Source organism: Ostrea edulis, chromosome 2 (genome assembly GCF_947568905.1).
Source record: "Ostrea edulis chromosome 2, xbOstEdul1.1, whole genome shotgun sequence".
Classification (NCBI taxonomy): Eukaryota; Metazoa; Mollusca; class Bivalvia; order Ostreida; family Ostreidae; genus Ostrea; species Ostrea edulis.
The window spans coordinates 53,775,054-53,791,616 of record NC_079165.1 but is presented as its reverse complement, the minus strand read 5'-3'; the positions used below and the strand labels follow the sequence as shown (position 1 = coordinate 53,791,616).

Sequence of the window (16,563 nt, the reverse complement as noted above, 5' to 3'; positions counted from 1 at the left end):
GGTAGTATTTACATCAATGGACAAGTATGGAGGCGAAAGCTATTTCGTCGGTATTGAAAAGGTTTGAATTTAATATCAAGTTAAAAACCGAACAGCAGAGTGTAAATTCTTTCTGCAACAATATGATTTTCCTTTCTTTGTCGAAGTGGCTCGAGTAACTACATTTTCGCGCTGATTGTCAATGTTTAGGTTTTTCATTAGACCCACCTACGAGATCTCGCGATAACAAGCATGGCGGAGCAGACGAAGAATTTTGCATGCTGTACATTATATTTAATGAAAAACACCTTTATTAGACATGCCCGAGCACAAAGTTGGTACTCCTTTTGGTGTAAACAACATTTGGGACTAATACACAGAGTTTATTATCGGTTATTCATAAAATTATTTTGCACCATTACGGAGATCCTATGGAATTGTAGCCCTATTCCGAAAACGTCAGAATAAAAAAAAATTGGATAGGGCTACATTATTGCAGCTAACATCAGATATGCCGCACAATGGCAAAAACTGCAGCTATTCGCGGAAAGCTTTTCTGGTGCAGAAATATAATGGTTTGAACACCAAATCAATTAAAGAAACATTTATATACTGGTAACAGTGATTTCTTATTTCTGTCTCCAACTTCCTTTCGCGTGCATTCGAAAAAAATTATGACATCAAAGGCAGCTCAAATTCAAATCACTGAATTTTATGCAAAGTTTAGGTTATCACCAATGTAATTCTTCACGAATCGGAACACAATAGAATTCATCGGTATTTGTTTTTAATTGGCATACGCAATATTCCATATATGTATATTCTCAATATTATATGCGTGGTATTAAGTTGGAGCAAAATGTTATTTTATAGGTATACTCAGGAAAAAACGCAGTGTTTCTAAGAAACTAGAAACACAACTTCAAAGGGAAGATAATTATGAAACGGTTACGGTTATCAGTGGTAGGGCATTCGCTTCGTAACCGGGAGGTATAGTGTGTTCGAACCCCGCTCATGACATGCCACGTCGAACCTGAGACGTAAACATACATGTGCTCTTCGACAGAAGTCTTTCAGATAGGCACCTGATGCCACATCGACAGTGTCCAGGGGTCCGTGTTTGCCCTACTCTTTATTTTGTATTCTTTATAGAAATTACGCAAATTCGAATTCATCACTATTCGTTATCTTCAGCTTTTTGTGACCTTAAAAAAGGAGGTCCTGTGTCGCAACAGGTGTTGGCACGTTAAAAAAAATCAATGCTATAGCCTTAAGTGCTAAGCATAGGTTTTATATGTGGTACTTCACATACAGCTGATGATTTCTCAATTTGAGTGAAAAGTTCTTGAAAGGACGTAAAATAAACAAACAAAACATGAAAAACTTTTAAAGTCAAAATACTCTCTCTCTCTCTCATAAATATACCATGCCTCAAACAGACCGTCTCTCATACACATATTCACACACACTCTCACTCACCACTATCAGGCTTCTCCACAAAAAAAATTGTCAATGTGTTCGGTACTGTACAACTGAGCGATACAAAGCTGGTACACCCCAACACTTGGTTTGCGCAATTTAGTGTCATTGTATCCACTTTTGCCCAAAGAAACCCTCTTAAAAGTTGTAAAATACAAAAAAGTCATTCGATAGTTTATACAAGAGAAATAAATCTTAAGACTTGCTCACCAACCCCTGCCCCATGATAAATGAAAACCATTCAAATATAAACTGCATTTTCTCATTATGCAAGTATGTATATCATATATTTATCTCAAATGGAGAAAAACAAAATTTTGATGATGGAATGCTCAATACTGCGAGTTTCAGTATTATATTTGTATGTATCCATATGTTGTGTATTTGCTTTGTGTAACCCCCCTCCCCCAGACTGCATTTTATAGTAGTAGAGAAAGATAGATGAAATGTAATTGTAAGTGATACATTGGATACATGTAATCAACCCACTCCATTGACCAATGATACCAAAGTCCCTATTTTTGTGTTTGTCAATATTTTCGAGAAGTCAAACCCCCCTTTTTTTGAAAAACGATCTTTGCGCCTATAATTTATATCAATTTCAATCATTTTAAATTAAAATACATATCGTAATAAGAGTAACACATATGGAGCAAATTATCTTTCAGGCACGTCAATCATACCATTTAAAAATAATTTTATTGAGTAACATATATTCCTTCTATGACTAATGCAAGTAGCTACACAAACTTTTTTGTTTTGTATTGTGTTTTCAAAAATGAAAGTGAATTAATGTTCCCCAACAACGAAATAGTTTTGTAACCATTGCAGATATAGTAGAACACTGAAGACCCCCAGTGCCATATTTTGTCACCGGTCATCCGTTTTTAAGGTCATCTCCGAGGACCCATGACATTCACTCCATATACCTGTTTTAATGACTTAGGTCTGTCGCGGCCGGGATTCGAACCCCGGGCCTTCCGCATGTGGGGTGAACGCTCTAACCGCTCGGCCACCGCGGCAGTGTATATTTATAGATAGTGTGCGTAAAATTTTATATTCATGAATAACCATCGTAAACTTTCTGACAAATAAATTGTTGTCTTTGAAAAATATAAAATGTTACACTCGCACTAAATACATCACTGATGTACGTAGTACCTAGGTGGATATTGTCGTCTGCTGTTACATGTAATATACCACATGCCGTTTCCCATTTAATTAAATGAATGTGAATGGTAAAAAATAATGCTTGAATCTTCAAGGAATAAATTATTTATTAAAAGAATCGCCCATCGTTATATAAACTATTTAAATGTAGTTTGCCTGGTATGTAACATACGAATCATTGGTTGGTGTTATTTATACACCGTTCTGTTTGCATAACAACAAAAATGGCATCCGGTCTGTAAGATAGGCTTAAATTTATCCGGATTTTTATTATTATTATTATGATTTTAATAAAAGTCAAAGTGTTTAAATAAATAACTATATGAGCATACATTATTTGAAAATATATTTACTACTCAAATGATTCTCGTTTCCTCTTCAACCGCCACGATCAACACAAATTGCGTCACGATGGCGAATTTGTTAGCATCTTTCAACTGATATTTTAACCCCTCTTCCATCGTCGACCGGGATGAAACTAAGAAGAATTGTAAGTTATTTAGTAAATTTTTAATCCATATAAAAATTATTCCGAGCGACGAGGGAAGAGGTGTTCAATTTCACAAGTTTATCAATATAAAAACCATGAAAACACCACAAATAGCCTGAAAGCCCTTACTTTATTTGATTATGTACTACGTATGCGAATAGATGAGTTGATTTCCATATGCTTTTGAGAATTACTATAAGTTACTCTTTTAGGAATTTGACAGGAAAATATCTGCAACGCAAAATAATTTTCCTCCATAAACTGAATTTGGCCAAAACTGTACCTACTCCTTTGAAGGCGGTGCTTGTGTTTTCGGTCTTTAAAAATCTTCTTTTTAAGAACCACTGTGCCAGAGGAGCTGACATTTACAAAACCTTCCTGACATAGTGCAGATTCAAGTTTGTTTAAATTATGGCCCCCGGGGGTAGGATGGGGCCACAATAGGGGATCAAACTTTTACATAGAAATATATAGGAAAAATCTTTAAAAATCTTCTTCTCCACAACCAATGAGCCAGAAGAGCTGAGATTTACTTGAAAGCTTCCTGACATAGTGCATATTCAAGTTTGTTCAAATCATGGCCCCCAGGGGTAGGATGGGGCCACAATAGGGGATCAAACTTTAACATAGAAATATATAGGGAAAATCTTTAAAAAAAATTCCTTCTCGAGAACCAATGAGCCATTTACATGAAAGCTTCCTGATATAGTGCAGATTCAAGTTTGTTCAAATCATGGCCCCAGGGGTAGGTTGGGGCCACAATGGGGGATCAAAGTTTTACACAGAAATATATAGGGAAAATCTTTTTCTCAAGAACCAATGATCCAGAAGAGGTGAGATTTACATGAAAGCCTCCTGACATAGTGGAAATTCAAGTTTGTTGAAATCATGGCCCCAGGGGTAGGTTGGAGCCACAATAGGGGATCAAAGTTTTAAATAGAAATATGTAGAGAAAATCTTCAAAATCTTCTCAAGAACCATTGGACCAAAGAAGTTGACATTTACATGAAAGCTTCCTGACATGGTGGAAATTCAAGTTTGTTCAAATCATGGCCCCAGGGGTAGGTTGGGGCCACAATAGGACTAAGGTTTTACATGCAAATATATATGGAAAGTCTTCAGATATGGGCCAAAGTAACTCAGGTGAGCGATGTGGCCCATGGGTCTCTTGTTATAGAACATTTGTTTAAAAATGTGCAATTTCCCCTTATAATACTGGCAACCTTTTGAAGATGTGAAAAGGGTAATCAAGAAGGATCAGGTGTGAAAAATGACCAACTGACCAGCCAGCCAGGTGGGAAATTATCCATGGGGTGTGTGAAAAATACAAGTGGCCTCTATAATTTCCATGGTTTACCTGTGGTGCCAAGGTTATCACCTTGCCAGTCCAAGTGACCCTTCCAAATTCTGTACAAAATGTAATAAACCAATTTATCACATATTTACCCCTCTATCCATTGGATATTATTCATACAATAAATTATTTGTATCTCAGAGTAAGTATTTCTACACTGCATGACGTAATGTGCATAAGAACTGGATCAGAGTGACAGAAAGTTGTAAAAAACAGAGGCCTATTGGAATTCCTCTTACCTTTAAAAACTCTGTTTACGTCCATTGCTTATATCGTTAACAAATTTGTTTTGACGTTTTTGAAAAGTAGAGTAGTAAATATATAATTTTAATTGTGATGTTTCTTAGGAATTTTAAGTCTATGGAACCAACCAACCCCCCAAATTATTTATCTATTGAAAATTATCATTAACAGTCATGGGTTTGTTGTTTATTAACTACTGCTTATATCCATGGTGCAACAATATGGCGTATTGATTGTAGTCATTCAATATGTGCATATCTGTTTATAAAATTTTGTATGGAAATTTAAAAGGGTCACTTGGATTAGCCAGCACCAATTAGCACCCTGGACAGCACAGGTAAACTATAGAACTTATAGAGGCCACTGGTGTTTTTCACACCTCCAGTTGATAATTTCCCACCTGGCCAGAAGGTCAGTCATTATTCACACCTGACCAGTCTTAATCACCCCTCTGGCCAAAATTTTCTTGTCTTCAAATAGTGGCCAGTATTATAAGGGTAAATTACACATGTTTGTTAACAATTGTACTTTAAAAAGTGGCCAAAATGGTCATTATTAAATGTGTGAACAATAGACATTTTTAACTTTTTCTTGATAACTATCATTGCAATTCTTTTCAAATTTGGTATGAAACATATTTGGAACAGAGGGAACATGTAAAACTTAATACAATACCAATTTTGATGCACCAGATGCGCATTTTGACAAATAATGTCTCTTCAGTGACGCTCAACTGAAATGTTTGAAATCCGAAATAACAATGAAGCTTTAGATTTTTGATGCACCAGATAAGCATTTCGACAAATAATGTCTCTTCAGTGATGCTCAACTGAAATGTTTGAAATCTGAAATAACAATGAAGCTTTAGATTTTTGATGCACCAGATAAGCATTTTGACAAATAATGTCTCTTCAGTGATGCTCAACTGAAATGTTTGAAATCTGAAATAACGATGAAGCTTTAGATAAACATGAATTGTAAATTTCAGGATTCCTGCACCCCTGGGGTCTTAGGGGCAGGGCAAAAACTGCCCAAAAATTACAAATTTTCAAAAATCTTCTTCTCGAGAACCACACACATGTATGAAAAACTAAATGCTTAGTGATGTAGAGCAGGAAGGCCTCTACCACAGTTGTAAATTTCATGGTCCCGGGGTTAGGGGTTCAGACCCCAGGGTGAGGCCAAACTTGTTATAAAGTGTTTATGTGTAAAATGCTTAAATAACATTTTCTTTTGTGCTGTTGATACTAAATTGAAACTAAATGGATAGAGCAGGTAGTCTTTTACCAAACTTGTAAATTTGATTTCCCCTGGCGAGTAAGGGTTTTGACCCTAGGGTGGGGCCAAACTTAGTATAGTGGAACCCCGTTATTACGTTCCCCCTTTAATACGTTAGTCCGCATATTACGTTGGAATTTAATAAGAAGAAAATAATAATAATAATAATAATGAGCTATAACTGTGTTGGGATGCCAACACAAATGTCTGCGAACACCTCCCCATGTCAGAAATGGTTTTTGATGCCAGATATGCACTCGGGATCCTCAAAAAACCCTAGAAACTAAATTTGGTTGAAATCCGACAGACTTGATTTTTGGCCGCCATTTTCTTCAGTGGCGGCCATTTTGAAATATTTGAAAATAGATTGGAAGGGAATACTGATGCTAGAAATGAACTGTGGACCCTCCATTTACCCCAAAACCCAAATGTTGTAGAGATTTCAACACTTTGAAATATTTCGGCATATGGCGGCCATTTTAAAAATGTCGGCTCAAAAAAAAATTTGATGGTGGAAATGGACTTTGGGTCACTAAATTACCCTAGAAATTGAATTTGGTTGAAATCTGACAACCTTGCGTTTTTGACGTTTTTTGGCCGTCATCTTGAAACGGTGGCCATTTTGAAAAGTTGATTGCACCCCTCCTAGTGACCCCCTATCAGCTCACAAAGTTTGAAGTGGATCTGTCGAAGCACTTTCACAAAATCGCGTGGACAAATTTCTCACTAAAGAAGAGGAATAATAATATAATAAGAACTAGAAATGATCTCGTTGCGAGCAACGAATAGGTCTTCCGTCCAATTCTTGACGAGATAGGATCTTGACTGGAAGAAATCAATTAGTGAAGAACGACTATACTTGAAAGAAATGAACACGTTCATAGACATGATCTATCAATTATAAACAATTCCAGTTTTGTTTCATTCACTTTCGAGTGTCTCGGGAGTCCATAAAATGACTAAAAATTCCACATTAACTGCGTAGGAACCCACACTAGAAATCTCCATAAAAAATACTGAGTTTTCGGACAACTTCCGGTTTCGAACAACCAACTTCCGGTGGAAATGGTATGACTTTTTAACTCTATTAAATAATGTTATGAGCATTAGAAATTAAAAAAATGAAAAATTACATATTTTTAAGGTACTTCCGGTGGACGACGAAAGTGACGGCAAAAAAATTGAAATACTTATATCACATGTACACGTCATAATCTAACATTCCTGAAAGTTTCAAAACTCAATCTTTGATTATTTATGAGAAAACGCCTAGAGAAAAAAACCTCCGGAAATCATAGACATTTAACGAACAGAAGTGAATTGGAAAAAACAATAATTAACTATACTCTAAAGTTGGATAATGTCAATTATGCATGTGAACATTGTATCACACCCTTGATTTATAAGCGAGAGATATGATTGCAACGAAGTAACCATTTTTCCAAGTTTTTCTCTAAAAACCGGAAATTGCTAGTTAAACTTCCGGTAAGTCTTAACATTTTCTGAAACGCCGAAAGAGACCTAATTAATATATGCAAGTTTTGTTTCAAAAGCATAAATTTGAAATTTGACGTTTCTTTTGTTCACTTCTGGTGACGGCCGGAAGTGACGGATGGCAATGATAAACCTTATTACAGAGCTCAATCTTTGACCGTTTATGAAAAAACGTCTGGACAAAATGTCATTTGAAAAACGGTAAATCGGACGTAACTTGCGACCGGAAGTGAATTTTCTAAAATTGAAACGGGGGGTATAAACTTCAGATGGCAACGCATCAATCCTGAAAATTTGATCAGAAGCAAATCGATCAAGCCATCTCCGAGAAATCCTCTGCACAAAATCGGTAAGAAAAAAAAAAGAAGAAGAAGAATAAGAAAAGTGAAAAATCAACAATAGAATAATAGAAGGGTCTTCCGCTGAAGACGGAAGACCCTAATAATAAGAAACGGAGCAAAAACAATATGTCTCCGACACTATGTGTATTTCTCACTAAAGAAGAGGAAAAATAAGAAGAAAATGATAATAAGAATAATAAGAAACGGAGCAAAAACAATATGTCTCCGACACTATGTGTTCGGAAAAATAATAAGAAACGGAGCAAAAACAATGTCTCTGACACTTTGTGTTCGGAGACATAATAATAAGAAACAGAGCAAAAACAATATGTCTCCGACACTTTGTGTTCGGAGACATAATAATAAGAATAAATACAGTATAAACTGTCTAAACCGGCTATGTGTGGTTCCAAAGAAATTGGCCGGTTTGCACAGAGTCCGGAGTGCAGAATGTTGACAATAATGAGAGGTGCTTCCCTTGTATTCACTATCTATGCATACGTGTGTAATGATTGCTAACATTTTATTATATCATAAAAGAATTCAAAATGTAAAAATATAAATGTCAGTGTTTTATTGTCGTGCTCATTTGAAAAAGTTTCAATTTTTATTAAACAATTTAAAATATGGGAATTATTCGCGCAATTTTCTGTTGGTAAATTGTCGATTTCATCTACATCATCGCCGTTATCAAGTGCTACATTATGTACGTTCGTCAAGTTTGTGTTGTGTTCGTCTAAAATTTGTCTTTCCCAGCTTTCATTGTAAACATATTGCTTTCAACTGTCTCAATTTGTGAAACGGAAACTGATGTAATGCCGAGTGATCGACCGGACATGGTGAGTTGTGCTAACTAACTGCATATCATCACTGTCTGACTCGCCGTAGAGCTCCGAGAAGTCCACGAGGGGAAACCCTGCTTTTGGAAAACATAACGGGATTGTTGCCGATTTTGTTTCATTCCAAGAATGTATCGAATTCATCGATTAATTGAACTTTGTCTTTTAATGTCAGTTCTCGTCTCTGTCGTTAGGGGGAGGGGGCCATTACCTCGTGCGTGGTGCTGTCATAATTGAAAAGTGCACCCCCTAAAGATCAGGTTTTATTTTAAACTGATCGCGACTCATCACCAGTTGCACTCTTTTACTTACCCGTGGCTTCCCTTGAGACACCTTTGTGTACACCGCGTGTGATCGACCGAATACCGACAGGTTGGTCATCGTGGGGTGGCTGGTTTAAATGCGATAATTAGAACTAATTACGAGCAGTTGGGACCTTGTGTACACCGAATACAATTAGGATGGTGTATCATCGAGCGGCCGGTTTAAACAGGATAATTAAAGTTAATTGATAGCAGTTGGGACTGTGTAAGCCGGCTGATATACAGAATACGCAGTATCCGGAGTACAGGGAATTATTAATAAAGGATTTGTTAAAGAAATGTTAGGGACTATATTTTGTGGCCGGAATCGACAGAGCGCCAGAGTACTCAGAGGCCGGTTTGGAATATGTCTCCGACACTGTGTTCGGAGACATAATAAGAAGAATAATAAGAAACGGAGCAAAAACAATAATATGTCTCCGACACTTTGTGTTCGGAGACATAATAATAATAATAAGAAACAGAGTAAAAACAATATGTTCCCAAACTTTGTTTGGGGAACATAATTACGGACATTAAAGATAAAAATGTAAATAAAACACAGTATCATAGTCTTTTAAACAAGGAAACAGTAAAGATATATTCACACACCCCTTCATGGAGTACCAACGGACGATATACTATTTCCAAATGATATTTTTAACGGATTTCACTGGGAACGTTTATTACGTTGCCCCCGGTATTACGTTATTTTATCGTGACAAAATGGAAAACGTAATAACGGGGTTCCACTGTATATAGTATTTATGTGTAAGTTTGCTGATACTGTATAAAATCTAAATGCATACTTAGGAATAGCAGAAAAAGATGTACAAAAAATGGTGAATTTCACAACCCAGGGTTATGACTTGAAGATGAGTCCAAATTAGTCATATATTGTGATGTTTTAATGTTAATACACCTATTATTTAAAGCCTTTCATCAGTGTATGCACTTTTGAGGGCATTGAAGTTTTAAGAACACATCTTGTTTTATACTGTTGCTGAACATTAGAATTTAGCTTAGATATTCAGAACAGGAAATTTTCTCTAGATTTCATAGCCTTTGGGAGTAGGGATAGTTTTTCACTAGTATTCAGGTGACCGATAAGGCCTGTGGGCCTCTTGTATTATTGCTCTTGCAAATCGTGAGTAAAACATTTTTTCTTTCCTATTGATTTGTAAATTTAACCCTTATTTTTGTCTTAAAAGCCCTTAAAAAGGCCCTTATTTTTCTATAATTTTGCCCTTAAAAATAGCCTTTATTTTTTGCAAAATCTCACTTGAAAGCCTGGAGGATGGAAATACCTTAAATTTATATTTACCAATGTATTTTTCACAAAAACGTCAAAACAAATTTGTTAGACATAAGCGATGGACATAAATAGAGATTTTACAAGTAAGAGGAATGCCATTAATATATTGTTATAGATTTTCATTTAGAATTAGATGATTTCAGCGAGAATATTTCTTGTCATAATTACCCTGTAGGTAATTGCAAATTAGTTTGATCTCCACTGATGATTAATTATAGATTGCCATATGAAAGTGAACAGTACTTTCTTTGTGTATTAATGCAGCAATGATAAGGCTTGGGTTGGAAATAAACATGTTAGTCATTTATTTTATTTTATTTCCAAGAATGAAATAATACCTTGAACACTATATTATATGGTTTGTGGTATGAAGAAGAAATATCTAACGAAAATTGAGATATAGAAAATATCTCTATATGCCAAGTTCTCGGTAAACCGGCCATCCCTCTAAGGCCACAAAGAATTAATTTTTAGATTCTCATCCCCGCCTGCCCCTCTCAAAACGTCCCGCCCCACTGTCTTTTATTTTGTTTTTAAAAAAAAGTGTGCAAAAAAAAGTATCGCAAAAAAAAAAAATCGGGTTCGGTATACAAAAAAGTCAGATCATTTCAATGGCTGCCTGACATATTGGCGCGTTGTGGTTGTGAAGTGACGTTTGATTCCAGTCATGTTTGTAATAATCAGAATTCGGAAAGATGTGGTAGTTGTAAAGAACTGGTGCGGTGTGATTTGCAGTGATCCCCAGTCAACCCTTATTGATATATTTCATAATCATATATGCAAGGGAAGTATGACCAAAAGCCTGGTGTTCAGGACATGCATGAAATCGGTCAGGTGACGCCATTTGTAGGTCCAGCGAAAACTGATTTAACAGAAATGTCATCAAATGTCAAAGTATGCGACGCTGTATCCTGTGTTGGGAGTTTTATTGAATTTGTGTGTCGTAAACTAAATGATGGTGAATTGAATTCTACTGTTAGTGAAACAACTGAAGTTCGCAAAGTCTCTGCTTTCTGGTGTAACAATGCGCTTAAAATGGAAAGACAATAACTTTGAATGCAAACAATCTGCAACTGATCAACATATACGGGATCTTGCATGGAACATGACTGGTATTGATGACATTGATCCACTACACACCACGCAAACTGACCTTAAGAGCAAATCTAAACTGCAGGACTTCCTAACCAAACACTGTAGATTGCGCCATTACATGTTTTCTGTCAAAAAGTGTGGTTTAGCATCCTGCTTAATTTGCAAAGCTCCTAGACTTCCTGAAGAAGTCTTTAATGATTTGTGTCACCTTCCTGATCCTACACCAAGTGATGGGGAGAAGTATAAATCCTTCAATGATGTTTACAAAACAAATACATCTGAAGACTTCAGACCTTCATTAAAAGTATCTCTGAATGGACAGTCAGGAATATCTGCTCATGGAATGCCCTTTTCTCCATCTTCACAATATGCCAAAAATGTGGAAATGGTTATATTATGTAGTCAGTGTGAAAAACCAAGAGTACTCTATTGTAAAACTGTTGTCAGAGGTACTTCAAGAACACAGTTACAGAGATCTTTGAATGATTTAGAATATTCATGTGGGTCAAGTTTTATTGATGTTGAATGTGAGGACTCTCATATCTTGAAAAAAGTTTTTGTCAGAAAAAATTTGAAGTGCAGTTATACTATTGAAATTCCATATTTTTCTGCAGGATTTGAACCTATTTGTTATTATTGTGGTGATGATGATGGTCTTCAGGCATCTGATGATGATTATCCATTATGTTTGAAATGTAAAAATGAAGGAAAGAAAGTTGTAAAGAGGCGTACACATACAAAATAAATTGTAAAATCAAATTGGTATACATTTTGTGAAATTAAAAGATTAAATATTGTTTTGTTTACTCATATTTTTATTAGCATTAACGGTGTAAAAATATAGAACAATTGTTATCAATCAAAAGAATGTGAAATGAATATTTTTAAAGAATAAAAAATAAAATCCACCCACCCGCCCCATTTTTTTGGCAAATCAGGATGAGAATCTAAATATTAATTTTATGTGGCCTAAACTGGTTTTTTAAAAATTGGTTGTCATCTTGCATTAACAATTGAACATTTTTAACTTCTTGATAACTGCTATTCCAATTCTTTTTAAAATTGGTATGAAGCATCTTTGGAGAAGGGGAACAAGTTGTAAATTTCAGGACTCTTGCACCCCTGGGGCCTTAGGGGAAAAAACTGTCAAAAATTGACCATTTTTTTTAAAATCTTCTTGTCTACAACCACACTGTATAAAAAAACAAAACAAAAAACTAAATGCATAGTGATGTAGAGCAGGAGGGCCTTTACCAAAATTGTAAATTTCATGATCCCTGGGGTAAGGGTTCTAACCCCAGGGTGGTGCCAAACTTAGTATATAGTGTTTATGTGTAAAACATTTAAATAACATCTTTTTTAGTGCTATTGATACTAAATTGAAACTAAATGGATACTGAAAGGAGTAGGTAGTCCTTTACCAAAATTGTAAATTCCATGATCCTAGGGATAAGGGTTTGGTATCAGGGTGGTGTCAAAATAATAACGATTTGAAGGACTTATTTAAGTTTGCTGATACTGTATAAAATCTAAATGCATACTTAGGAATAGTAGAAAAGGATATACAAAAAATGGTGAATTTCACAACCCAGGGTTTTGACTCTAGAATGGTCCAAATTAGTCATCTTCTGATGTTTTAATTAATTGATTAATTAATTGATACACCTATTATATTATGTAAAGCCTTTCATCAGTGTATGCACTTTTGACGGCATTTAAGTTTTAAAAACATCTCGTTTTATACTGTTGCTGAACATAAGAATTTAGCTTAGATATTCAGAACTGGAATTTTTTTTCTAGATTTCTTAGCTCATGGGAGTGGTGATAATTTTCACTAGTACTCAGGTGACTGATAAGACCCATGGACCTCTTGTTTTATTATTAACACACACACACACACACACACACACACCCGCGAACGAAGTTCAGGGGGGTATATAGGAATCACTCTGTCTGTCTGTGCAGATTCGTGTCTGGGTCATAACTTCTTTGTTCTTTAACATAGGCATACCATATTTGGCACACAGGTGGATCACCATGAGACAATGTGCCGAGTACCTTCATGACCTCTATATGACCTTGACCTCAAGGTGAAAATTAAAGGGTTTTTTTTGTGTTTTTTTTTTTTTTTTTTTATTATTATTATACAATGGATTCATGTCCGGGCCATAACTTCTTTGTTCTTTGACATAGGCATACCATATTTGACACATGAGTGTATCACCATGAGATGATGTGTTGGGTATCTTCATGACCTATATGACCTTGAACTTTGACCTCAAGGTCAAAATTGATTATAGGGTTTTGACATAGTCATACCATAAGACATGGGTGTATCACCATGAGACTATGTGTCATGTACATTCATGACCTCTTTATGACCTTGACCTTTGATCTCAAGTTCAAAATTATAGGTTTTTACCATGGATTTGTGTTTGGACTATATCTTCCATTTTTTCTACATTCAGGAAAGAGGTAATTTATACCTTTTAACAACACCCTTTGGGAGATTTGGGGGGGGGGGGGGGGTATTCTTATTGAGCATTGCTCACAGTACCTCTTGTTGTTATTATTATAATTTTTGTTTGTAGAATTATGAGGGGGAAAAGAGAGACATTCAACAATCCACTCATACTTCTTCCCGAGTATTAGCACCACCTGGTGGAAAATCAAGTGGACCTTTGTGGTGAAGTGGAAAACAAATAGTCTGAGCTGGCCTAACCTGTTGCGATCCAGTCATTAATGCAGTTGTCCAGTTATTAGTTTTATTTGTCATTGGAGGTTCAAGGCATAGAGATTCTCATCTCTGCCAATTGTTTGACATTTGTTTCTTGATGCATTGTGTAAATGAACAGCTGCATTTCTTGAGATAATGATTAACTCTTGATTACGTTTTTTTTATTTTAAAATTAACATAATATATAGTATGTATAATAGTTATTTCAGGCCATTTATTAGGTACACATTTGCATATTTTTACTTAACACTGCCATATAATGATTATTATTAAGCAATGCAGATTAGTGGAATATTAGTATATTAGTTAAAGATATTTTTTTATGAAAGTATTCTTGAACACTAGTTATTTCTATGCTAAAATACAATGCTTTACCTTGCAGGACTTCATTTTTCATTATGTGGGTGGTTTTATTATTATAATTATTACATGTGAACCAAATTGTTTTTTACATAGAGTTATTGTTTCTCATTCTAAGTCTTGCTAACCTTTGGTGATAGTTTCCATTTATTTTCTGGGATTAGTCATGACAGGATGTATATTAATTGTGAAGTGCATTTGATGTTAAGTTGTACAATTTTTTAAAGTGGCAAATTATTTGTGATATGTAATAATAAATAATTATCTCAATAAATCATACCTTTTCATTGATTATCAGATGAAGGTGTCCAACTACAGAGGCACATTTTAATGCAGCTTGATTAAATTTATTGTTGGGGAAATGTGTAAATGTACTTTGAAAATAAAGCATCAGATTATTAGACGGCTTCTTGAGTGATGACAAATGCTTTTTCCGAATTTTATGTAAATGGTCAATGATAGTGAAAGGATAATTATGAAATGTCTGCCAGTTTTTATGCCCCCGAGATCGAAAAGGGGGGGGGGGGGGCATATTGTTTTTGTCCTGTCTGTCATTCTGTCTGAAACTTTAACCTTGCTTATACCTTTTGAACAGTAAGTGATAGAGCTTTAATATTTCACATGAGTATTCCTTATGACAAGACCTTTCCGTGGGTACCAACATTTTTGACCCCTTGACCTTGGAGTTTGACCTACTTTTTGAAAACTTTAACCTTGCTAATAACTTTTGAACAATAAGTGATAGAGCTTCAATATTTCACATGAGTATTCCTTGTGACAAGACCTTTTCTTGGGTACCAACATTTTTGACCATGTGACCTTAACCTTGGAGTTTCATCTACTTTTTGAAAACTTTAACCTTGCTAATAACTTTTGAACAGTAAGTGACAGAGCTTTGATATTTCACATGAGTATTCCTTGTTACAAGACCTTTCCGTTGGTATTAAACCTTTTGACCTTGACATTTATCTTACTTTTAATTTTTTTGCATTGGTCATAACTTCTAAATGGTAAATATTAGAGCTTGCATATTGTACATGAGCATTTCTTTTGATTTCTTTCTACTGGTACCAAGACATTTGCCCTTGTGACCTTGGCCATCTTTGGAATTGGCCATTATGGGGGGCATTTGTGTTTCACAAACACATCTTGTTAATGATATGAGATGATATGCCTTGAGCCTTTTCACACCGGCATATTTAATAGAGCGCATTTCTTATATTTACATTTTCTATTTATCTTGTTCCAGACAGTATGTCGTTATGTTAACAGCACTGTTTTGTTATTTAGCATTTAAGAAAGAACAAGCATCACTTTTCAATGCATATTTAACTGCAATTCCCAGTTGCTAGTATTTCAAAAATCCATGCGCAAAAATGAAAGTATATGAGAAAATTACATTGTCTGAATTGCTTTCTCTACCGGCACATTTTAGAGGTTTTTAAAGACTAAATGACAATATTTTTACATCGAATAAAATCTGCATGTATCACGATTTGGGATAGGCATATGACATATACTGAAGAAATTCAGGTTAAAACCTACAGGGTCCAGCGAAAATACTGCAACTCTGAGGGAAAGTATGTGACCACAGATATAAAAGTAGAATTGAATTGGTTCTTCATGGTACACAGTGTCTAAATCCCCTTGCATGGTACTCTGATGGGGTGTGGATTTAGTCGAAATTGGAGAAAATCTAGGCAAGATCATAGCATACAAGTACCAGCATGTATGGATCACATGTAATTTATGGTCACAAGCTACTCAGTGTATATAAAATACATGCATTTGGATAAAAGAGAAATCTATATGATTTTTCATTAGCCTGTCATAATCAGACTTTGATGTTACGTAACCCCCCCCCCCCCTCATTTCGGCCCAAACACACATTTCGTTTATATTTCTGTTACAATATGAAGAAAATAATTCAAATTATGATAATAAATTCTATCATTACAATGACGTAATTATATGTTTTCCTAACAGATTGTGTTTTCTTTTCATAGAAAGATAAATTTTAATAAACATGGAAAAATCCTGGAAAATAGCCCTCTCACCAGCGGCCATGAATGCCCAGTCTGATTAAA

At 35.2% G+C, this 16,563-nt stretch overlaps 1 protein-coding gene across 6 annotated transcripts in view; it reads left to right on the top strand.

Annotated features, from left to right (window-relative positions):
• LOC125679307 (jupiter microtubule associated homolog 1-like) overlaps positions 1-14,750 on the top strand; it is a 43,016-nt gene extending 28,266 nt beyond the window's left edge. For all 6 annotated transcript variants that reach the window (XM_048918435.2, XM_056154450.1, XM_048918430.2 and 3 more), the window contains one exon: positions 13,971-14,750. In XM_048918435.2, coding sequence (XP_048774392.1) covers positions 13,971-14,069 — 99 coding nt within the window. In that variant the 3' untranslated portion in view covers positions 14,070-14,750. The remainder of the gene's footprint in view (positions 1-13,970) is intronic.
• Positions 14,751-16,563: the final 1,813 nt, after the last annotated feature.